The sequence below is a fragment of the Sander vitreus genome, chromosome 10, assembly GCF_031162955.1.
Source record: "Sander vitreus isolate 19-12246 chromosome 10, sanVit1, whole genome shotgun sequence".
Classification (NCBI taxonomy): Eukaryota; Metazoa; Chordata; class Actinopteri; order Perciformes; family Percidae; genus Sander; species Sander vitreus.
Window position 1 is genome coordinate 14,670,076 of NC_135864.1, and position 23,508 is coordinate 14,693,583.

Sequence of the window (23,508 nt, forward strand, 5' to 3'; positions counted from 1 at the left end):
AAAAGGTATACTGTTTTATTTGGGTTTAAATCTTAGACAAAAAAAACAACACAATCAGCAATGTGACAAACCTACAAAAGGCAGTGATGAAGAGCTTGAACATAGGAATGAACAGTGGAGGGTGAAGGAGGAGCGTGGGATTGCTAAGGTTTTATCTTAGTGGTTACTGAATCACGTCTGTCAACAGGAAACAGGGATGACAAGAATAAAGTGACAAAACAGAGCAGAACCGAAGATAAGGATGTAAACTTGTGAAAACAGATTAATCTACTGCCACTGGGCGTGAATCACTCCACCTGAAGGCAGATGGAAAACATGTCACACAGATTTGTAATCCCCCTGAACAGATGTGAAGAAAAGAAAATCCCTGTTTTTACACATTGACCACAGAATGATGCTGTCAGATAGGTGATAAATAAAAAATGACAGTAAACATGATATTCAAGGAAACTGACACATTAAACCCAAGAGAACAACTGTAACTAGACTAATTATTTTAAGGCTCTTATGTATGTGTGAGACAGTACTGCTACGATGTATTTGTATACTGTACTGATTGCAGAAGTGTTGCTTTCTTTGGAAATACAAAAAGCTAAAGAGTAACATCACAGTGACTGGTTGAACTGCATCGACCACTTTTGTTTTACAGCTTTATTTTCCTTTTTTGCATCTGTGTTGCTCTCTCCCTCTTTCTCTGTGTCCCTCCACTCTTCTTCTTCTTCTACTTTAAAAGGTGTACGACCCGACATAGATGGAGAGTCTGAGGGCAGAGCTGGTCTGGTAGTTGCCCTGGTAGCTGAGCAGAGGGTTAACTGACACCATCTCCAGGTCCAACGTGTACTCTCTGGGCCCCGACACAGCACGGGCCAACACCAGCATGGCGCTGATATTATTGATTTGCTGGAGAAGACAAAAAATATATGACTGCACACATTTCTACATTCTTTTCACATGAAGAAATAATGTGACATTTTGGGAAATGCTGTATGCTTATTTCTTGCCCAGAGTTAAATGAAAAGATTTTCTCATCTAATTCTGCAAATAAGTGTATTTCCCAAAATGTTGAACTCTTTGTTTGACGGTATGAATTGTCCCACCCAAACATGTGATACAGGACAGTGAAGGAAATGTTAATCAAACAGTATGTACGCACAATCCTGAGAAGAGGTCCTAATACTTAGTCAAGGGGCTTTCTGTTTAAATTTATGTTTTAAGATAAAGGACAAATTCTCTGTTTTAATGCAAAAACCTTAAACACAGAAACACAGTTAGTGGGACCATGATTAATCTTGTTTTCAAAAATAGACAAATTAGATATTGAAGTTAATGTTTGGCGAGAAAGTAAATGGAAAGCATAGTTTATGATCCAATTTTTATCAGTTAAACATGTAAAGATGTCTGAGTATATCCTGTGAACCTCATGATTATAAAAAAGAAAGAAAATGTATTATGTTTAGAAAATCATTGCCCACTTTGACTGTGAGAAGATGCAACAGAGAGGTTAGTTTCTAAATTTTAAACCTATCAGTGTGGCTGAGCTATGAATGGTAGTAAACAACATTATTTTAGGTCTGCATTGTAAAACACTGTTGAACAACAGCATCTATAGCATCTTGTGACAATAAAACTCCTTTGACACTAACCAGCTTTTTTGGTAGTCTGACCTAAACACATATTTATTCAGGGGGAACAGAAAATGTAAGTATATTTGGCCCTCTTTTTTAGGAATTAGCTTGTTAAGGTGCACTGATATGAATGAATTAAATGTGGTGGGCGACGTTTCAAGTCAGGACAACACTACCTGAAAGATGTATTAATAAAACAAAAAGTTAGTCCGATATATCCATCAAACCCAAAACTAGACCTTTTTCTTACAGTCACTGCACTTTAAACTCCAAACAACCATCAATCATCAGTGATAAAATGTAACTAAGCTAAGATTTTCAGTTTATGCTACTTTATATTTCTCCACTAGATCTCAGAAGGAAAAACATTTTTTCCATTACTTTTATTTGACAACTAAAGTTACTAGTTACTTTGTGGATTTTGATTAATAATACAAAATATAAATCAGGTAATAAATTAGGATATATTATTATAGGTTAGTAAAGTAGTTGAAATGAGCTCCACATTTACAAGCTGCAACATTAAAGTGGTGTACACATTATTGCATCAATAATTATAGTTAATATAGTATACTTTAGGTATATTTTTATGCTAATACTTTTACTTAAGTAAGATTTGGAATGCTGGACTTTAACTTTTAACAGAATAGTTCCACACTGTAGTAGTATTACTACTTTTAGTTAAATAAAAGTTTTGAATACTATCCACAAATGGCAATCAAGCTCTGTAAGAGTTCTAACCCTGATGTAGAAGTCTCCATTTTCGTCTCCAGAGCGGATGCGGAAGGTGTTGTAAGCCCCCGGAGAGACGCTGGTGGCCTGAATCTGGAAGATGTCGGAGGGGACAGAACGCTCCGAGGTGATGCTCATGTAGCGGTGGACGATGGAGAAAGGCAGATCTCGACAGACGGGCTTGTTGACAGGACACACACAGCGACTGGATACATACACAGAGAAGTAAATCCACTTTAAGTACAATAACAGCAAATTGTAGTAATATTTGGTGCAGAAATTATTGACAGTAGTTCTTATATCAGCCAGCAGAGGGAGTAATATGATTGAAAAGAAAGTCCTAAAATCTAAAATATTCAAATATTGAACAGTAGCCATTTTTTCCCTCATGTTTTTCTGAAATCCATTTTATACTTCCAAATCATCTGGGATATGTTAGAAGTGACCTACACCTGTTACCAATCCAACACTTGTAACAGTGTAATGGTTTTCTTATTGCACTGGACCATGTTCAGAAGAAAAGGTTGTGAGTTGGACTCATATGTGGAAAAAGTAATTGGTGTAATCTTGCAGTTTGAGCCATACGCTATACAGGGGCTGATTATATTCTGAGCTGATGGCCAGCACATATTTTAGTAATTGGGAAAAGGTGTGTGAGTGTTTCACACACAGCTTTCATGAGGTGTCACTCACTTCTCAGACACCTGTACATAAGGCTCTTGGCACCGGTTTGAGTCCACACACTGGTATCGTCCGTGGATATTCACGCAGGTCTGTGTGTCGGTACACTGATGTTCACCTGTTTCACATTCATTTATATCTGCAGAAGAAAAACAGCTGCTGATGTTTGATTTGAACAAGAAACAGGACAAGAATAGAGCTGCTGTCCAAGAATGAATAAGTATTGACTCAGTGCAGCATTTGTGACTGTGAAAGCACAGAGAGGAAGGTGTTAGGAGGACGGAGGTAATGGAGGCGGGTGTGTTTACCCTGGCATAGTCTGGTGCCTTGCAGCTGGTATCCCTCTGGGCACACACAGGAGAACTTCCCTGGTTCGTTGACACACTGGTACTGGCACAGGTAACTGGAATAGCTGCACTCATCAATGTCTGTCAAGTTAAAAGTTCAGGTTTTATTCATTGTACGAAATTAAAGGTGGAACGGGGACAGAATACAGAGCGGATTGGCATCACTGAAACTGGGAAGTTTGTACTATCACTCATACTAATCCGTCTTTACAGACAGAGTGGGTAACTTACCGTTACAAGCAAAGCCATCAGGCCCCAATTCATAGCCCTGGTCACAGCGACAAAGGAAGGTGCCGTACGTGTTGTAACACCTCTGAGAACAAGGGGCACCCATATCACATTCATTCACATCTGAAGGGAGGAAAGGTAGATTTTATAGATAACCTTAAATCCTGTACGACAGAGTCAAAGAGCACACACATCCCAAAAATGTTTAGAGAAACTCGAAACTTAAGGCAGAAATCAGAATGATAGCTCCAAATATATTAAAGGCCCTGAAAACATATTTTCTCGATCAGCTTGTTTCTGTGAGAGATGGGGTCCAAAATTAACACATTAAACTGTTTTGTTTTCTTTCACACAATAGATTTCTGTCTGCTGTTTTTCTCACTGGTGTAAAGAGAGACAGGCTCTGTTGGAAAAAGGTAACGCACTGTACAGTCTGTGAACCAGTTAGAATTTATCAATATTGAATGACAGTTGTGGGATTGTTAGTATTGCCACTGTCACTGTCATCAAATGTGATCATTCCACAATTGATGAAGATCATTTTTTCCTTGAACTTTAACTGCTAACTATGTAGTCATGGACATCCAATGTAAAAGAGAAATGCTTAGAAGTGTACTCGACTAAATTAACATTGCACTGCTGTAACATAGTCAGACTCAAGATGGACAGGTTTTTTTTAAAAGATCAAAATTGATGCAGAAGCTATATCGTCTTTTTTCACACATTCTTCTTCCTTGCCAAAACTTGACGCCTACATTACCCATAATGCAACTCAACCGCTGACATCTCGTTGTATTATGCTAGTGGCAGCAGCTAATATAGTCCGTTGATGAGGCAGAGATGAGGAGCGGACTATAGAGGTCTCCCCACCCCTAGATTTTGGTTTCATTTCCAAACTTGTAGTCTTCAGCCTCACCCGGCACCAACTCACTTAAGGCAATTCATCAGACTTCACACAGCACCCTTTGAGCCACAAAAGGCTTCATACTACATGTTTCAAATATGCAGCAGCACTCCCCAAGACCTGTAAACAGACTTTGATGTGCAGAATCTGTTAAGTTGCCCTTTATTATTTTAAACCATATTTTCAAAGGCTTTAATTTTTGTCATTTGTGACAATGCCTGAGTAAGATGTAGGATCAAAATTGATTGAGGGTTATCAGTAAGATGTGCAGACCTTTTGCATGAGACATTGGCTGTAACTGTTGAGTCTTATAATCAGTTACAGAGGGTGTCACTCACCGATGCAAGATCGGTTGTTTCCTGCCAGCTGGAAACCAGGTTCACACTGACAGGAGAAGGACCCGGGGACATTAACACAGCGATGTTGGCAGTACCTGTACCTGCACTCATCGATATCTGAGAGAGAGAAATAGAGTCAGAAGAGGGATATTTTCATTCCTACATTTTTTTATTATTATTTAATATTTCCCCTAGGTCATGTAGCAAAAATACATTTAATTGCTATATTTAAACCTGCTTAGCTACACTAGTTAAAGGATAAATTCAGATTATCTCACCAATGCACTCTGTGCCAACCTTGCGGTAACCATCAGGACACTGACAGGTGAAGGCACCCAGTGTGTTGATACACTCCTGGCTGGGCTGGCAGTCATGTTCTTCTCGCTCACACTCATTGATATCTGTGTTTGTCGGTGATATGAAATACACATTGAAAAAAAATATGATTATTATTACATTATCATTGTTATTGTGAGCAAACACAGCAGCATTCATCATGACTGAAAGACACAGTGTGACTGTTGAAGAGCAGACGATGGTGACTCTGTTCCCCTCATTTGCACCCGACAGCTGAGAATATCATATCATGTTGAATCATGTTTGCTGTCTCAGATGAACACCTCGCTGTCCTCCAGCACAAATAGGTTTTAGCTGCAAGTCTGATTCTTAAAACACAGCAGCTGTCCTCGTGTGAAATCTTCCAAATTCCTACGCTGTCTGTCTGCACCCCATTGACTCATATTCACTCACACCCACACAATTTGCACCAACATGCAGCCTCCAGTCCCAACACCTGCTATGGCCACCTGTCCCTCGCAATCTGTGGCCACCGACAATAAACTTACACAATCACACACACACACACACACACACACACACACACACACACACACACAAACATGCTCAATGATCACTCATCCTGTGGCCACCTGTCCACCTTAAACCCAAAGACCTACAAACCAGACACCCACCCACACAGGTGTCTCCCTGCGGCTCGTAGCCCAGAGGGCAGGGGTTGGTTTCGGTGGGCGTGATGGGGGGCTCTGGGGCCGGGATGACTGACGCAGAGCGGGGAAGGCACAGGTAACCTCCATAGTGGTTGAAGCACTTCATTTCCCCTTTGCAGGCATCTGGAATGGTCTCACACTCGTTTATGTCTGATGGGAGACACAGAGACAAGACTTTAGGCACTAACCAAACTTGTTAGGAACAAATGAAATGGACAGGACAGAACATGAAGAGCAACAGGATGATCACAGCTGTTACTGTACATAAGAATTAGGTGGTGAAATGGAATAAATGCAGGAAAAAGAGTGCTTTACCTTTGCAGTGCTCAGTCTGATGGTCCCAATGATACCCATCTGTGCATTCCTACAAAAAGCACCAGAGAGAGAAAGAGAGTGTAAGAAAATTATGAAAAAAAAGATGTGAACAGGCCCTCTGAGCCAAGTAGTTGCATAATGTATTAATAATACACAATAAACCCCCAGTAGTGGGACTTTTAAAAAGAAGCAGAGTATAGATGTGTTTTCGTGAGTGCTTGGCCAAAAAGATGTTAATAAACTATTTTCCTTAAGCCAAATGTCACTTCAAAAACAAAGATTTTAAGGCCACTGTTTGGAAAAAGGGTCATTATCAGTCTGGAAAGAAATACGTTGCTGTGAGCTGCATGGAAAGAAAAAGTGAGGTCTGAAGAAACATGGAATTAAAGCTAAAATTACCCCCAGCTACGTCTACTATAAAATGTTGGAAAGGGAAGCTGCTGTGGAAGAAGATGAGGAAATAAGAAATGAAGCAAAGAGAGAAGAGGGTTTGAGGTCAACATTTCAACACAAAAAAATGTGTGACATATAATTGAAGAGAGGAAGATGGAAAGAAAGAAAAAGGAGTAAAAGAGGAAAAGCAGGCAGAGAGATTTGTCCATCCTTACCGTGTAGATGTCACTTTCTGTAGGTGGCTGTGAAATAGCACTGTGGAGGAGCACAGACACACATATGCACACGCACAAGATTGACACACAAGCACCCTGCATACTAATGCACATAAAACATGCACACACACACACACACACACTGCCACACACACACACACACTGCCACACAGGTAGCACTGCTTTAAAGATGAGAGAGGCAGCCAAGCGGTGGTATCTGTATTTCAGAGGGAAAGACATAAAAAAGCAGCATTAGAAACTCAGAAATCACAAAAAGGTTTGATCTGCTCCCACAGCTGAAATGGATATATCAACTCAAAGCAAAAAGCACTGGAGACAGTTTTTAAGTAGTCAGTCAGAACACAAACAGCGCCTCGGACTTCGTTCACTGTTTGTCAACCAAACAGTTCCCCGTTGATCGCAGCAGGAATAAATGGAATGAATCACTCTGCCAGGTTAAAACATAAACATTGTGACATACTCTATCCTTCAGCTGAAAATAAAAAAGTCAACATCACAGAAATACTTTAATATTAGCTGCTTACAGAAGGCACACTGTGTCTGCAGACTGGCAGACTACAACTCACTGGAATGATAGTCTTGCCGAGCGCTGCCTCCAGAGGTTCAGTTCACTGTGTATCAGAGCAGCATCAGTGGAGCACATACTGTAAATTATGGCTATTTGTTGCATATTTTACAACAGCATCTCCTGCTCATCTGCTTCCCTCTGTGAGATAAACTTCAATTTAATTAATAATCTTCTCTGTAGATACTGTGTTGTCTTTGCAATGTAAGAGGGCATCTGTCTTTGTCAGTGGTGGAAAGTAACTAAGTACTCAAGTGCTACTTAATTGTACAATAGGTATTGTAAAATACCTATTGAGCCTCCAAATAAACCAAACAACCTGTTAAACTAACTGGCCTGCTAAGCTAACTAGCATGCTAACACTGTGCTTAGCTAACAGCCACCAACTAGACCAAACAACAAACAGCATGTTTAACCCCAACTAGCATGCTAACCGCTAGTTAGCTTAGGGGAAAACATTATTTTTGTATCTGATGAAGACAGTGTGTGAAATTTGAGTCTGTTTGCACAATGAAAGGCTGCAAATCAATCAGTATTCTTCAGTCCCTTCTTTTCACTTGGAGGTTTGCTGTCCTTGAGCTGAGATGCACCTGGTTCAGCTGAACGCTGCTGGAAGATGCACAGACAACCCTGATTTAACAGAAATACTGTATTCTTTACTCCACTTTGTTGATCTGAGAACCCAAGTTAGTAGTTAAGCTACTTTGATTTTACATAATGTGATGGCAAATTTACATTTAAGCATGATTCTCTATATTATTTGTATAATTTCTGTATAATACTGGAAGGGAGTTTTTCTTATTCTCACATGTTGAAAGTAAGAGCCACAAAGTCTGGGAACGTAATGTGTACGCTGAACAGATAGGGGCTACAAGGTCACCCTAAACTATCTGTTATTTCTCCCTGAATAGTTGAGACTTCTCACATAATTAAGATAAACGGGATGTCTAAACCTTGGGGTAGAAAGTGGAACAGAGGGGAAGAAGTGAAGTGGCTTCTGAATGTCTGACTATGTTTGTAAGAAATGTTGAGTCATGTTTAGAAAGGGGGCATGTCTTTCTATCTCACTGGAGATGCATATATACTGTATGCTTTTTCTTATTCGTTGAACAGACCTTTCACTTAAGCGCTGCGTGTCTTTTGTGAACTGTGTGCTTCCTTGTAAACTTGCAAGTTTATAATAAAATACAAAAACCTAACTTGGTTTAGTCTTCGACTGTCCTTATTTTGTTTCACCTTCCTATTTTAAAACATCTACACCTGCTGTATCGAAAACTTCCACCACAATACAAAACGTGATAAAGTTGTAACTTGTCCTGCAACAAAACTAACAGAAGAGCCCCTTAAAATTTGACAAGATAATAACTTTATTATTACAGAAATATAATTTTGTGCTCGTAATCTTTCAGGACCTCATATTGAAAGTGTCCATTAGGCATAATGTGTACTTTCACTTTAGATACTATAAGTTCATTTTGCTGGTAATACATAAAGTACTTTTACTCAAGTAGAATTTTGAATGCAGGACGTACTTGCAATGGAGTTTACACTGTGTGTAAAGGAACTGAGTACTTTATTACAACGTTATATACAGTGTGTATTTTTTAGGCAGATTCGTAGCGTATTATGTTTGCTGAGTATTCTAAATATTCTGATGGACTGGGCTCTTCTCCCAGCAGAGACACAGCCACCCTTCAGTTAATGTTCCTGGAGAGCAGCTATAAGTGTTTAAGCTGACTCTAAACATAAACAAATCACCTTCTCCAGCTCCCGTAGACCAAAAAAAGTAGAAAAAACAGGCCAATTGAAGGAATGAAAGAAATTCTGAGCAAGTGCTGTTTGCAAAGTCAGTGAGCTCCAGTTAAAATATATGACAGGAAAGTTATAATCACTGCCTGTCTACGTGCAGAAACACACACTCTAATGTAAACTCCAGAGGCCACATTTGCAGGCAGTGCTTATTGTTGTATTTCATTTTGAGACAAACAGAAGGCCGCAGGGTGACGTGGACACCCTCAAATACTTGATGGATGACATCACAGGCCATTTGTGGCCTTTACGTGGTGAAAAGCAGCAAAACATGCCCCTCACCCTGTAAGCACTGACAGTAACACATACCACCATGCAATCAGACAGCCACAATACGTGACCTCTCTGAATTGGCCCAGCGGACACTTACAACCAGCAAGAATGTGAACCACAACCACCTAAAACAAACTGACCATCAGTCTGGGGTCCAGTCACTCACTGGCTACTAAGAGTGGGCAGCAGGGATGCATGGGTGTTGCCCTGATTCCGCTGGAAATCAAGTGGCGGTGGACCTCTGGAATGCCCGTGGAAAGGATGTGGGCGCCAGTTCCCAGATAGGATGCCCTGCCGTGGCAGTGGTTCCCAGAGTATCAAGTTCTGGGAAACCCCCCATGGTTCACATAAGAGAATTTCTAGTGCCAAACCTCCAGCCACTGCTCCCCTAACCTCTCATCTCTCCTCGCTATGTAGGAGGATGTCAGAGAATATGACCCAAGTGCAGAAATCATCGTCTTGGTTTTGACTGATGAGAGACGAACAGGTTGACTGTGATACCACATCACTATGAAAATAATCAGCAAGTATTTTGATTCATTGTTTTTGTCATTTTCCAATCAAAAATGCTAAACGTTTGTTGGTTCCAGCTTCACAAATATAAGGATTTGCTCATTTTTCTTGTTCAATATGATAGCAAATGAAATATCTTTGTGTTTTGGACTGCTGGTTTGACAAAACAACACATTTTAAGACATCACCTTGGACTCTGGGAACTTGTAATTGGCATTTTGTACTATTTTGACATTAACCATACAATATGATTAATAGAGAAAATCAGATCAGTCAGATCAATCAATAATAATAATAATCGTGAGTTGTAGCCATAGTAGAAACCTCCAAATATTACTGCTCTGACACCTGTTGTGTATCAACAATACCTCCAATATAATTACCATTTGGGGCTCGCCTTGGCCTCAGTAACAGCAGGCTGACCCATTTCTACATTTACAACAGTCAGCACAATTTAACAAGCAAGATGTCAGGGGGGTTATAAAAGTGACCACATAGGGACCAGGAAAAACACACGGTTGGACCACACACACACACACACACACACACACACACACACACACACACACACACACACACAGTGTAAACAATGTGTTGTAGTGTATACACAGCTAACTTTGTGTTGTTCTGCTCGGTTGTGCGTGGAGCAGCCTGAGAACATGGTGGCCCAGAGGTCTCAAGCTGCGCTCTGTTGCCACTGTGTCAGTGAACCTGCAAATCCACAACTAGGGGGTCACTATGACACACACACACACACACACACACACACACACACACACACACACACACACACACACACACACACACACAGCCTAACTCTTATTCTGGGAAACACTACAGTCAGTGATGAATAATGGCCTGTGGGAAAAATTTGCACTCTGTAACTGTAATAAATCCTTCTGAGGCAGTTCTGTTTTCCCAGTGGTGATACTGCTGTCTCCCTGTGTAAAGGGTGTTAAAGGGCTGTGATGTATGTATTAGTGTATGCATAAAATGTGGCACGAGATGATGGGTTGCTCTCATGAGAACAGTGCTTCCTTCATGTTGCCTTTATAATCCGACCTGAGTCATTACAGTGACGTTGGGCTGTCACATGTTGGCTATTAGGAGTATACTGTATAAACAGTTATAAAATACACTGTCAAATAGTAATCGGGCCGCATCCTACACTCTGTGATGTTATCCAAAGTGTTTTGTGTATATATTTATTTAGCTGCCACCTGTTTCTTCTTCTTGTTCAATAGAAGCTGCTGCTTTCTCTCAGAAATTCACCCAAATTTTGTTGCTGTACATAGTTTTACCCCTCGAGTGACTAAACCGAGATTGTGACACTGACTTTAAATGTTGTACAAGAGGGATGAGGTGGAAGAATTTTTGCAACATACTGTACAATAAAACATGATCTGTGACTCATTACCTCTCTTTCCGTCTATCCTCTTATTACAGTCTCTGAAACACTGAGACTATAATAGGAGCAAGAAGCAAACTACACAGACTGTCAGCCACATTATCTTGGCTCTGTTCAGAAGCAAAGTGTAGCTGGGAGAGCAGAGAGCAGAGCAGAGCAGAGCAGTGGTGCGATTGTGACGTGTATGGCCTGTACCAGAAAAGTGGGTAAGCGGTACATCTCACCTCCGATACTACTTCTTAAAACTCTTGCAAACATAAGTCATTTACCATTGTTTTTTTTAACACAAATCTCTTCTAACATGGATGTCAGACATTATAGAAACACAGGGAAACTCACAGATTTATCTTTTTGGATAGGTCCTCTCCCTCTGACCGCTGTGTCCTTCTGTTGACTGCAGTCGTCCCGGCTGAGTTGGCGTACAGAAGTGGTCCCTTAAACTCCTGCCTGTATGACCCTGAGAGAGTGAGTGGGGAGACCGACAGCTGGAGCAGCTGAACACATGCAAAGGGAGGGAGAGCGAGCAACAGACGGAGAAGGGAGAGAGAGAGGAGAGAGGGACAGCCCATTCTTTCCCCCCCCCACCCCACCCCTCTGGCCCCCTGCACTGCCATCCTTCACTCCCCAAACCCCCTCTCCCTGACCCCCCAGGATGCAAATTCCTCGTCTGCAGCCCAAATACCAAAATTCCAAATCCATCCAAATCGCAGGCAGAACAACAACTCACAGATTCACACACATGCCCCCACCCCTTTGCTGGTCCCACAACACACCTGGTTTCATTTAAAGTAAACCCCCGCAAAAGCCTCAAGCTCTCCCACCCTTTCCTCCCTCCCTTTTCCCATTTACCCCCCATCTATCTATACTTACCTCCCCCATCTTTTACTTTTTTTCTTTTTTCCATAAAGCAACTAAAGCCCTCGCTCTCGTCCAATCTGACATGAAGGATATTTATAGCCGGGGAGAGAGAAGTTAATGGAATGTGGACAAAAATTAGAGAGTGGAAGAGAGAGAGAGTGGAGACCTATTCGGAAAAAATCTGTTAACTTATTTCTCAGAATAGACTGTATTTTTTCTGGGGTGAAATAGAGAAAATATAAATACTATCATTATTCTTGACCAACTTTGCTGCGCTGTTTGTACATGATTTATCCATTATTGCACAATCGTTTTTCCGCAGTATTTTTCTTGCAAAATTAGCAGTCTTTTAAGTTGCTTAACCCACATTAGTTATTAGTTTAAGTCTGACTCATTAAACCCATTACAGAATGATTGCATGCATTTAAGTTTACAACCGAATATTTCATTTATTGACATACTAATCTTTATATTCTTAGAGTTCGCAAGTATTCTATTTTTAACAATATCGGAGCAAATCTCGTTTTTTTTCTCCTGATTTTTCAAAGTAAATCTTCTGTTTAAATATCTGTACTTCCCCTGAGATTGTTTATCTGTCCCATCTTTCTGGGTGGTGGCAGAGATGGCAGCTGTCTTTACGGGGAATGTTGTTAAAAGTCACACTGACAACCCCCGAGCTGGACCAACTGTGCCCCCCTGGCTGGTGCCTTATTCCCATGACCACACACAGACATGGGCAGAGGTCTCAATCCATGACGCATGTAATCTGCTGGTCATATTTAAAATTTAAAACACTAACACAGTTTAGAGTGATGAAACGGGGATTTACAGGTCTGCCATCTTTTTCACTTTTGCACATGATTTGTGTCTCTCTCTCTCTTTGTCTTTTATCTCCATCCAACTATCACAAGATCAGTAAATCTTGTCCCTGGAATGGGTTAATGATTCTTCCATATAAACACAACATAAAACAGAATGACATTTTGATGTAAATATGTTAATTTTATTTACAAACCAAATTTACAGACACTGCAGGGACAATGGGTGCAAACAGGGAGGCTGAAAGCAATAATGGGCCTTAAATGGCAGAATTTTTATCACCGCTGACTAAACGAAACAGAGGAAGCACAAAATGAAGGGTTAAGATAACGGCTTCAGCGGGGGGAACAGCCAGAAAACAAACCAAGGGAAGAGTGGGGAAAAATGAGGGACGAGCCGCAAAAAAATGCTTCAGTCGTGATACATTTTGAAGATACAGCTTTTGATGACGACCATGTATCTGTCCCACACAACCTGATGTCTGAGGGGCAGAAAACAGAGAGACAGAAAGAGAGCAAACCATAAGTAAATGGAGCAAGAGGTACTGTAAGAGTCATGACAAACTGTAATTGTGAAATCTGGGTGAAGAGATTAAATGAGGCAAACTTTGTCCACTCAGTGTAATGGGGGGGGGGGGTCTATCTTTTTATGAATATCTCTTTGTTACGCATGTAGTGGTGCAGGGCTGTGTAAACCCTTAACTACATTCCAGAGTGTTTGCATGAGAAACAAGGTAACTACAGTTTAAGAAATCAGGGGCGAGATAGGGTGACACCCACTGGTAGAACAGAGACGGCAATATTAGAGAGGATTTTAACATACAACTTTATGCTTGAGCAGCTTTAATGACTGCCAAAATGTATATAATATTCAGTCTATTGGTTAGTTTTCTCAAATAGATAAAAATAAAAGCACATTAACTCACTTGAATGTGTCAAGTATGTGTGCAGAGTTGTTGTAGTGAGTGAGGTAGAGTCTCATGTCTGCAGCTGTCCATCGGTCTGAACGACACGGCTCAATAAACTGGGGGAGAAAAAGGAGGGGAGGAGAGGTTACATCACACCGTCTCAAAGGCTGACTTTAAAACTAGCCTCAGAAAAATAGGTTGAATGATCTTCCTTTGCTTAAAACACCTGGAAAATATAGAAACTACATTGTGTAGAAGTACACACCTTCTCTACAAGATCAATGAAGAAATCTCTGACATCTTTTGTGTTGGTTAACTTTGCGGCGATGTTGACAAGGCCTCTGGAAAGATTCTACAAGAAGAAGAAAAGAATTATATTACTTTCATTGTAGAAGTTGGTGACATTTTACATTTCGGATATTATGAGGGCGTATCACCTTGAAATTAGCCTCCATCTCATTAAAAGCTTTAGTCTTTCCTCTGAGTGCTGTACAGACCAGACTGAACAGAGATGAGGGAAAGGAAAAAGAGAAATTGTCAATAAGAGTGTGGACTAAATTGTAATTAAAGGCTAGTTAAAAGTTCAGTAATTAGCAAAAATGTGTGTTTCTGTTACCTTTTGTGTTGATCCAGCAGATCTTTGTCAGTGATTAAAACCTTCAGTTCTTTCAGCTCTTGTAAAAACTCTTTATCGAGATCCACGTCCATGTCTTCCACCATGTTATCTACAAAGCAAACTCGAGTCAGACACTGTCAAATCCGTTCAAAGGATGTTCTTAACTATTATCCTTGCTTATTATATGTGTTACAATTATTATCCGACTCTGCCTAACCCAATTAAAAATGTTAACTTTACTAATTGGTAACTTACAAAGTTGAATTCATCTTCATTCTAATGAGGCTCTGCAAAACCTGAAGGACCTCTGGTGGTCAGTGGGCCTCACTGAAGGAGGCAATGCTCCAAATGTTCCTTATTGTATAATAACCAACATCAACAGCATACCTTTTGTTCTTATGTGAGAAATTTATTTTAAGCCCTTTGTATATTTTGTCTCACAGTTTCCAATGTGTTTTTTTTCTGTTTTTGTTGTTCTTGGATTTACCACTAATGCTTTATCTATCTGTAAGCCTCAAACTAAGACACAATAAGATAGTTCAAGATTAGAGATATATATGTCACATAGCTGATTTAAATGTTATACATGTCCCTAACATCTCAGATAAAAATGGCAGCAAACGGCCAAAGGAAACAAGACAAATGGCTCACCAACAGCCCCAACGGTCCAGTTGCTGATAAGCTGCCCAGCACAGAAAGCAAAGTCCTGGAATGTGAGATATTGCAGCTTTCTTTTCCCCGTCTCAAAGCGATGGTTGGCAAAAAAAACAATGGCAGCATAATCCCTGAAATAAGCAGAAGACGCATTATTGGAGCTAACAAAAAAAACGAGTTAAACAAAATACAAATCCATGTAGTAATTCATCATAAAAATTACAACAAAACACTATTGAAGCAATACCAATGCTTTGGAAAATAAATATTGTACTCTGCTCTTCACACAGATTACCTTGCAAGCTTGTCAGAAAGAAGAAAGTGGTGACGTATGTTCTCCACCAGGGGTCCCTTAAGCTCTTCCACAACTTTAAAAACACGTTTGAAGTTGTCAAACTGAAATTAAACACACAATGCAGGAGACTTACTAAAGTTACAACATGTCTTGTATAAAACCAGCACAAAAAATATATTAGACAATAACAGATGTTAATATAAAATGTTAAAAGTGCCAGAAATTCAGCTTGTCACTGAAACTCAAAACAAATATAAAGCAACTACAATAAAGTTACTTAGTCAATCAAGGCATCGCATACAATAGCCAGTACAAAACTGAAAGTCAGATTAGGACCAGGAATAAATCATGGTGGTTTCACAACTAAAATGATCTTTTAAAACTACTGCAGACTCCTCTAATACATAGTGAGCCCAGACCATTTAAAAACTAGATGAACAGTCGTGGTGTTCAGAATGCTCTTACCTGTCGTCTGCAGCTCTTCAGTGTCACACCTGTCTTGGCACCAATATCGTCCAAGTCTTTCTTGGTTCCTTTGGAGAGTTTCTTTCCCAGGACCTCACGGACAAATGCATCATCAAAGGCATAGTATCTAAACAAGAAGACAAAAGAGGAAACTTGTAAGTATAAAATATTCTCATCTACTATGCCAGGAAACAAAAATAAAGTAGTGGTGTTTAATAACAAATACATGCCATGGTAATATCTGCCTTGACAGGAGAATAACATGTTTCAAGGAAGGGGCATATTCCAAAGATAGAAAAACAATGAGATGTGTAATATACCTTCCCATCAGACACTGGAAACACGTCAGATAATTGAAGGAGAATTAATGAGAGCATCATTACTGCACCTCTCTATGAGCATGGCTTGTCGATTAGGTGGGATCTGGAACAGTAGCTGGTTGGCTAGTTTAGATGGACTGTGCAGCAGACGCTCACACATTTGGAAGGTCCTGTACTGGTCCATGGTGTCACTCAGCAGAACATCTGCACTCGCCTCACACTCCTCCATCACTCCTCCTTCCATTCGCACCTTCACTGCATCGTTCACTGTCAGATAAATCAGACATGCTTGGTGATCCAACCATGGCTGTAGTTATGTGTAACAACACGTACTAATAAAGCTACTGGATAGGTGTGACTTAGTCTATATCGACGACGGTTCATTTACAGGATAGTTCTGGTGCTGCCGGAAGTTTAACTTTCCTTGAGTTAACTTTAAACTCTGATCTGATCAAGCAGCATTAGCCGGAACATCTCAGCAATGTTACAGGCTGAAAATGGCAAGATTCAAGGAAAATTTGGATCGTGCACCAAGGCAGGCCTACTTGGCTCATTCGGGGAATGGTTGTAAAGATTTAAAAAGAATGTGTTTACGGCATTTACTCTCTAACTGGGACGTTTTAGGACCAATTGGTGGGGATGTCCTATGGACAAAATACACACGGCGATCCACTGGTAAGAGCAAATTACATTTAACCATCCAGCTATCCATAGCTCACGTTACTGTGTGAACAGTTAACTTCATTTAATATTGTATGTGGCGTTTTCTTTGCAGGGTGCAAATGTTTCATCTAAACAAGTTCCTTCCCGAGACCATTTTACAGAGCCACACTCGCTGCGTCCAGAGCTTAGTGCCGCCCAAGACAATTGTGAGTGGTTTAAAGAAATGCCAATAAACAAGAGCATGTTTTTCATCTATCCAGAAATGTTGTGTGGAAGGGCCAGACCTTCCTCCGCAGTGCTGTGGAGATAGGTCTGGCAATGCGAGGCTAGGTGTGAACATACAGCAGCATTGAATTGCCACTCCATCATTATGTGCAAGATGTGGACAAGATGCCAAATATGTGTGCAGCTCATTGTAGCTTGCATTATGTGTTTTCCAATTCTGTCACACACAACGAAAGTCAGTAAAAAATGAAATGTAACATTGTGTGGCAGCAATATGTGCTCTTCTTTATTTACAATGTTTTAATCATCTTACTGTACGAGCCCTCAGATTTATCTTGTGATCCCTTGGGTGGTCCTGACTCCCACTGCTTTTTTTGTATGGTGTTTTAACCAAACTCCAGTAAAACCAACACTGTGTGGATCTTTGTAAGATAACTCCAACAAATCAGGACTCAATAAAAGCACTCCTACTCATCAGTATGTCTCCTGGAGTACATTGTGACTCAGAGATCCATAAATATGTGGTGTGATTCATACCTGTGTATCCATCCAACCAGAGCTGGTAAACCTCCTCATCCATGATAGTGGTGTTACCCACGAACACATCCAGCTCCATTGCCATCTGCGTGGAAGCAAAGAAGTAAAAGCAAGTGTGTCAGGAGTTGTTTAACGTTTGTTTAGCCATCAACAATCAGCTGTCAGATTACCTCAACGCCATTTTATGTACCAACACACACATTATACCCTGATTATACCTTGTTTTGAGTGTTGTCCCAACCAGTTTCAAGCACCAAGCTACAATAAAAGCTGAAATGCAAATATACTGTTAAATTCTATTGGATTAACTTAAATCTTCTTTCCATGGCGTCCTAATTAGCCAACTAACGTTAACGTTACCTCTATTAAAGGCTAGCCTATTATGCTAGCTAGCTACGTCGCAAAGTTAGCAGCTTCAGCGGAGACGAAACTGACAACCAGACAACAAAACGGTAAATTAAGACCAAATTATCAAGACGGCAAAATCAGGTAATTAGCGCACGTGGTTTAAAACACGAACATCTACCAAATGTTAGCATTACTGTATTGCTATGGATGCTCAGTGTCAACAACAGCAGTCATGCTACTCTAACTTCCGGTTTGTTACGTCACAGAAGCAGCATAGACTGTAAAAAATAATTAATAAATTAAATATTGTTTTGATTAGCAGATGGCTAATGTTCAATATTTTGTCTCATACTTTGTCTGTTTTATTATTTTCATAATATGTGTAGCCTACCTCTGGCTATGTTGAACTTGTGTTATTCAGTGTTTACTTTTGTAATGTTCATTAACGTTTGACAACATGCTGTCATAGGTTTTATAATAAATGTGCATATATTGTTGAAGTGCAGACCAGAGCAAGTGCTCTCACACGCAGTATTTATTGTGCAGTAGCCTACCAATAAAAGACGCAGTGTGTGTGTAAACCAAAACCTGCATCCGTGCATACATTTAAAAAAGTTTATTACCACATAGCGTATTTCTCAGAATGCATAATGATTTTTGTGGGATTATGTGTTTCCCACAAAATGTAAGATTTTTTGTCAAGTAATCTATTTGTAGAAAGTATGCTTTTATTTTGAAACTATCATAGCGGTAGAGTCATCTTTGCTCTAGCATCCACTATCCACTTCCAGTACCTCCCCTGTCAGAGCTTCTTCAACATTATTTATCTGCGTTACTTTTCCGCTTTTGACGCCTTCGTACAACACTGAACGTTCCAACGTTCTATTATCGCAACTATTCTTCGTTCGACTGTTGCCATTCAGCTTGTTCCACTGCTTCAGGCACAGTAGAGCCAAAGCAGATGTCTCTCCTTTATGGGTAAAATGTGGCACAGAGACGAATAACGCCCATAAAGTATGAATACTGATATGTATTGATTATGCTAAAACTAGAAAGTGTTACGAGAAGGAGTGAATACGGTGCCGACCAAATTGCTGAAACATTTAACAGAACATCAATCAATAAAAGCATTAGGCCTAATGGACAGCATGTTGTTTCTATCAATGAAATGACATTGATTTTAATTAGGGATAATGTATTAATAATACAGTAATTTTTCAGAACTCCATTAGGGCCTAGGCTATCGAAAGAATGTTAACCAGTTTCATCATGTTGCTGAATTGATAGGGCTAGCCTACAGCTTGTTTTATTGGGGCCTACTCTGAACGTATAGGTCGTGAGTTACATCGCCGAGTGCGCCTGATGCATAGTAAATAAATAATATATAATATATATAATAAATAATGCACAGAAATCCTATTTCTTGCCAGCTGTATAGGCCTATACCCTTAAGTGACGGACGGTGCGATGCAAGGAGATCACTCAACATAATACCATTCATTACCATCATTTTAACTAAGACTCAGCGCATTTGTCATTTTTGCTCTTAGTTATTTTAAAATGTTGTCGGATCAGAAATAGGCCTCTGTGTGAGCACCAGGCGCTCGTGCTTTAGCTGCGTGTACACACTCTGCTCTCTTTTCCTCCGGCGATTAATCTTCATAAATCCCTGCAAATCCCTCAACTCGCCCTCCCTTTCTGTGTTTCTGCATGTGTCCTTCAAAATCACAACATAAGGGAAAACATGTCTTTTTGTCGGATCTCTCGCTGCACATCAATACTCTCATTTCTAACCCCACATGACACCCTGATTCCATTCCCAGCTCCCCCTTGCACGGTTAACACCCTACATTGTTATGGCCTCAATGAAACAATGGAGGTGGGACAGAGAGCGGAAGGATGTGGCTGAATGCCTCAGCATAAACCCATGGAAAAAAGCCTGCAGTCACACCCGCCAGTGTTCATTGAAAAGAAAGAAGTAGGCCTACAACCAGGAGTCACTTATGATAACTGCATTGTACTGTACATCTTCCTATGTAGTGAACTCCAAGCACGTAGAGCCTATTTAGACATCGTTCATGTTTTGCAAACGCTTGGCGAAAGATCTGGTCATGTCTTCAGTTTTGAGGATAAGGCCATTCAAATGAACAGAACCCCCCACCCCCAGGGGAAGTGTCTCCACACAGGCCTTTCCTACTCATTCCCTGTTTGGATTGTGCTTATCCATGTTGTTTCGGTTTCATAGCATGATAAAGGTAAAAGTATGTTTTTGAATCCAAATGGGGGTGCACACGTTCCTCACTGAGAGAGCACATGGAGCAGATCTTCACCCTCACATCTTAATGTTTTTCATAATGTAGCTGAGATGGCCAGAGTCAGTTGCTGGATCACTGAGCTGGTCGATTCTATGTTGCCATTTACTATCATGCCATAAGTAAGGTATGTGAATAGCCACTGTAAACCTCAGAGGAAACCACAAACAGGCTATGTCTGATTACTGTCAAACCGAAGTGTCAAGCCAGCAGTCATCATAAAAAGTGAGAAATCACCCAAAATAAAACCAATGTTGTTGAGGAACATGATTGCACTGAAACCCGAGGAAGACTCCATCAGTAAAAGTAAACACTGCGTAAAGTAACACATCTACATTGTAGTTAAATACAATAGGCTACTATCACTTCTTTCATTAAAATGTAACGAGTCAATGATTTTATTTTGAAGGCTGCAAAGACTGACTTTCGGTAATTCTCCAACTTGACACGCAGCTCGCTGCTCAGCGGAGTCACAGCCGTGAAAGTGGCGGAGGCGGACATTGTTGTGGTAACAGTCCAGCCCCAGTGGATGAGCAGAGATGATGCACTTATTTTGAACGGATAAAGGGCGAGATTGGATTTTGATTTATTTTGTTTGTTTTTTTTAATCTAAAGAATGAATCGTTTGTAAAAAGCTGCTGCACTGTACGGACTCATCCTCCAGCTAACTGGGAACGGTGTTCATTCAGCCAAGGCGATCGGAGCACAGCCTGATGAGACGATGCCAGCGACGTAAAATCTCAACATCTGCTGGGTGTGTATCCGAGGCTGCTGGATTAAGCCTCCGTGGATCGACCGGGCCTTTGTACATACAGTAGGCTACAGACGAGTCCACGGGGCTGATGTTGCCTTCAAAATACTGCGAGCGGAGGTAAAATAAGGACAGTTATATTCCTATAGGCCTTTGGAGAACACAGCCTGCTGTTGAGAGGATACCAGATTGACATTAATGGAGGTTTGCGCTGCATTTTCATACACGACCTCATTAAGGCATCTTCCACGGAGAACAGACACTGGGTTCAGCACAAATTAGGACTCAAGTCCATCTAAAGAAAGCCATCTAAATAAAGAAATCACATGTTTATGCAATGATTTGGCCTCCGGTGATTGCATAGACTACATGACATCTGGAAAACACTGTATGCAGAGGAAGAGGATGTGATGACTCTGTGTTGAGCATTGAAGCATCCAGCTACATCTCAGCGCTTTTAATAGATTCTCAGGTACCCTCTAGGTGTAGGCTAGGTGTTTAATAGAAAATGGGCAGCGAAGGTGAGATTATAAATAGAGAGCTGTCAAAGATGTCTGACGAGGATTTGCTGGCGTGCTCCAAAGAGGAGCTGGTGAGCCGGCTGCGTAAAGAGGAGTCGGAGAAAATCTCAGCTCTCATCCAGCGAGGACGGCTGATAAAAGAGGTAAATAAACAGCTGCAGGGACACCTCCTTGAAATCAGGGAACTGAAAGTCATCAACCAGCGCCTGCAGGAGGAAAACGGGGAGCTGCGGGACCTGTGCTGCTTCCTGGACGACGACCGACTCAAAGTGAAGAAGCTGGCCAGGGAATGGCAGCTATTTGGGCATCATGCGGCTAAAGTGATGCGGGAGGACCTGGGCGGTTACTTGAAAAAGCTCGCCGACCTGGAGCGCATGCAGGACGGGCTGGTGAAGGAGAATTTGGACCTGAAGGAGCTGTGCCTGGTCCTGGAGGAGGAGTGTGTCAGCAGGAGTGACTCCAGCCCCGGAGGGTCCACCGAGCTCAACCTGCCCTGCATGGTGGCCCGGGACCTGGGGGACGGAAGCTCCAGCACAGGCAGCGTGGGAAGCCCAGACCAGCTCCACCTGGTGTGCTCACCTGATGATTGATGGCAGGTTTATGTCAGCAGTCAGGGCTTCAAATAAGGAATCTGTAGACTAGGTGTGATGTGTTTGACAGAACTGAGACACAGAAGCTTTGTCAGACAAATCAATTTGGTGCAAAGCATTAGGGCTTTCTGAATGCTGCAAAGATGTGTGTCACTAGGTTTTGACTTGACAAAGAACCCGCCACTATAGACATTTTCAGGACTTTACAAAGACATTTAATAGATGTTTGCTAGATGAAAATGTATCTACATTTTACAGTGCTTTTTCTAATGATTCCTCTGTTTTGGGGAATTCTCTTTTTCAGTGGTCTGTTGTTGAAAAAAAAAAGAAATGGGACCAAAAAGGTGGGTCACATATATAAATTTATCTCATGCACTGGACTAGCCTACACTGGTAGAAGCCTTTTTTCTATTGCACTGGACAGTGCTACCATGGATCTTTAAATCACAGATATAAAGATTCATTTCAATCCAGTTTTGAGCCATATTTAGTCCACTGAATTCCAATAGCACTGAAGTAGACGAGTTGTGATAAAAGAAAAAAATGAAACTATTTGATATTTGCTTTTGCTAGATGCCCAATAATGTGTAATATTTTATGCACTCTCTTCCTCAGGACAGGATTGGAGTGCCATATGTGCATGATGATTGTCACAATTTGTACAGGCCTGTTAACTAGTCTGATGTCCCTTCAGGTTTACTTTAGGTGGGGCTGCTGTGCATAATGTACATGTGCGAGAGCCGGGGCAGAGCCAGCACACGTGTTAAGGTTTTGGATCAGACATGATAGATGTCCTTGGACCTCACTCAGAGCTGAACTAAACAAGTTATGTCACTTTTTTTTAAAATCCAACTGGAAACTCTTTGTATCAAACTGGAAGGTCTACACGTTTTAATGATTTCTGTTCTTTTTAAACCAAGCTGTTTAAATTCCCTTCTATTACATTTTTTATTACATTGTTGTTGATGTTCAATTAGCATATCACAGAGTTTGTTTAAGTTGGCAACTGTCAGCTTTGTCTTCTGTAACTCATGCTTTGTATTTACCCTGTAACATTAGGGATAATCTTAACTTTGACCCTTCTTTATCTTGATTTATCTGTATTAACTAGCATTACTAACCAATTTCAGTTTAAATCATAGATAATGCACATGGATTAGAAAAGACTTATTTTGTTGTTGGCTGTTTATTGGTGGGCTATGCTCGTAGTGCATTGAAGAGCTTTAAATACAGTGGGTATGACACTTTGTGCT

General features: G+C 40.7%; 3 protein-coding genes across 3 annotated transcripts; 1 reads left to right on the forward strand and 2 right to left on the reverse strand.

Annotated features, from left to right (window-relative positions):
* efemp2a (EGF-like fibulin extracellular matrix protein 2a) lies at positions 1-11,894 on the reverse strand. The gene is made up of 11 exons (XM_078260424.1): positions 11,714-11,894; positions 6,786-7,002; positions 6,178-6,226; positions 5,827-6,012; positions 5,134-5,256; positions 4,856-4,972; positions 3,617-3,736; positions 3,347-3,466; positions 3,051-3,177; positions 2,367-2,562; positions 1-900 (listed from the first exon to the last, which is right to left on the reverse strand). The coding sequence occupies exons 2-11, from the start codon at positions 6,897-6,899 to the stop codon at positions 727-729; spliced, it is 1,326 nt and encodes a 441-aa protein (XP_078116550.1). The 5' UTR covers positions 6,900-7,002; positions 11,714-11,894; the 3' UTR covers positions 1-726.
* A 1,319-nt stretch (positions 11,895-13,213) lies between these two features.
* On the reverse strand, positions 13,214-18,334 carry fibpa (fibroblast growth factor (acidic) intracellular binding protein a). The gene is made up of 11 exons (XM_078260425.1): positions 17,952-18,334; positions 17,734-17,818; positions 16,377-16,575; positions 15,989-16,115; positions 15,524-15,624; positions 15,226-15,359; positions 14,575-14,683; positions 14,396-14,459; positions 14,224-14,310; positions 13,977-14,074; positions 13,214-13,532 (listed from the first exon to the last, which is right to left on the reverse strand). Exons 2-11 carry the CDS (start codon positions 17,816-17,818, stop codon positions 13,463-13,465), a joined length of 1,074 nt encoding a protein of 357 aa, XP_078116551.1. The 5' UTR covers positions 17,952-18,334; the 3' UTR covers positions 13,214-13,462.
* Positions 18,335-20,872: 2,538 nt separating this feature from the next.
* ccdc85b (coiled-coil domain containing 85B) lies at positions 20,873-23,502 on the forward strand. Its single transcript, XM_078260427.1, has one exon. The coding sequence runs from the start codon at positions 21,653-21,655 to the stop codon at positions 22,253-22,255; it is 603 nt and encodes a 200-aa protein (XP_078116553.1). The 5' UTR covers positions 20,873-21,652; the 3' UTR covers positions 22,256-23,502.
* Positions 23,503-23,508: the final 6 nt, after the last annotated feature.

Excerpts from the sequence above, each read along its gene's own strand:
- ccdc85b (XM_078260427.1), top strand. The coding sequence starts at position 21,653 with ATGGGCAGCGAAGGTGAGATTATAAATAGAGAGCTGTCAAAGATGTCT.
- fibpa (XM_078260425.1), bottom strand. The coding sequence starts at position 17,818 with ATGGCAATGGAGCTGGATGTGTTCGTGGGTAACACCACTATCATGGAT. Across the intron at positions 16,116-16,376 it reads CAAGCCATGCTCATAGAGAG|ATACTATGCCTTTGATGATG; the intron begins GTGCAGTAATGA and ends CTTCTTGTTTAG. Across the intron at positions 15,360-15,523 it reads CTTTCTGACAAGCTTGCAAG|GGATTATGCTGCCATTGTTT; the intron begins GTAATCTGTGTG and ends TGCTTATTTCAG.
- efemp2a (XM_078260424.1), bottom strand. The coding sequence starts at position 6,899 with ATGTGCATTAGTATGCAGGGTGCTTGTGTGTCAATCTTGTGCGTGTGC. Across the intron at positions 5,257-5,826 it reads GCAGGGAGACACCTGTGTGG|ATATCAATGAGTGTGAGCGA; the intron begins GTGGGTGTCTGG and ends CGACAAACACAG. Across the intron at positions 3,467-3,616 it reads TGATGGCTTTGCTTGTAACG|ACATTGATGAGTGCAGCTAT; the intron begins GTAAGTTACCCA and ends TTAACTTGACAG.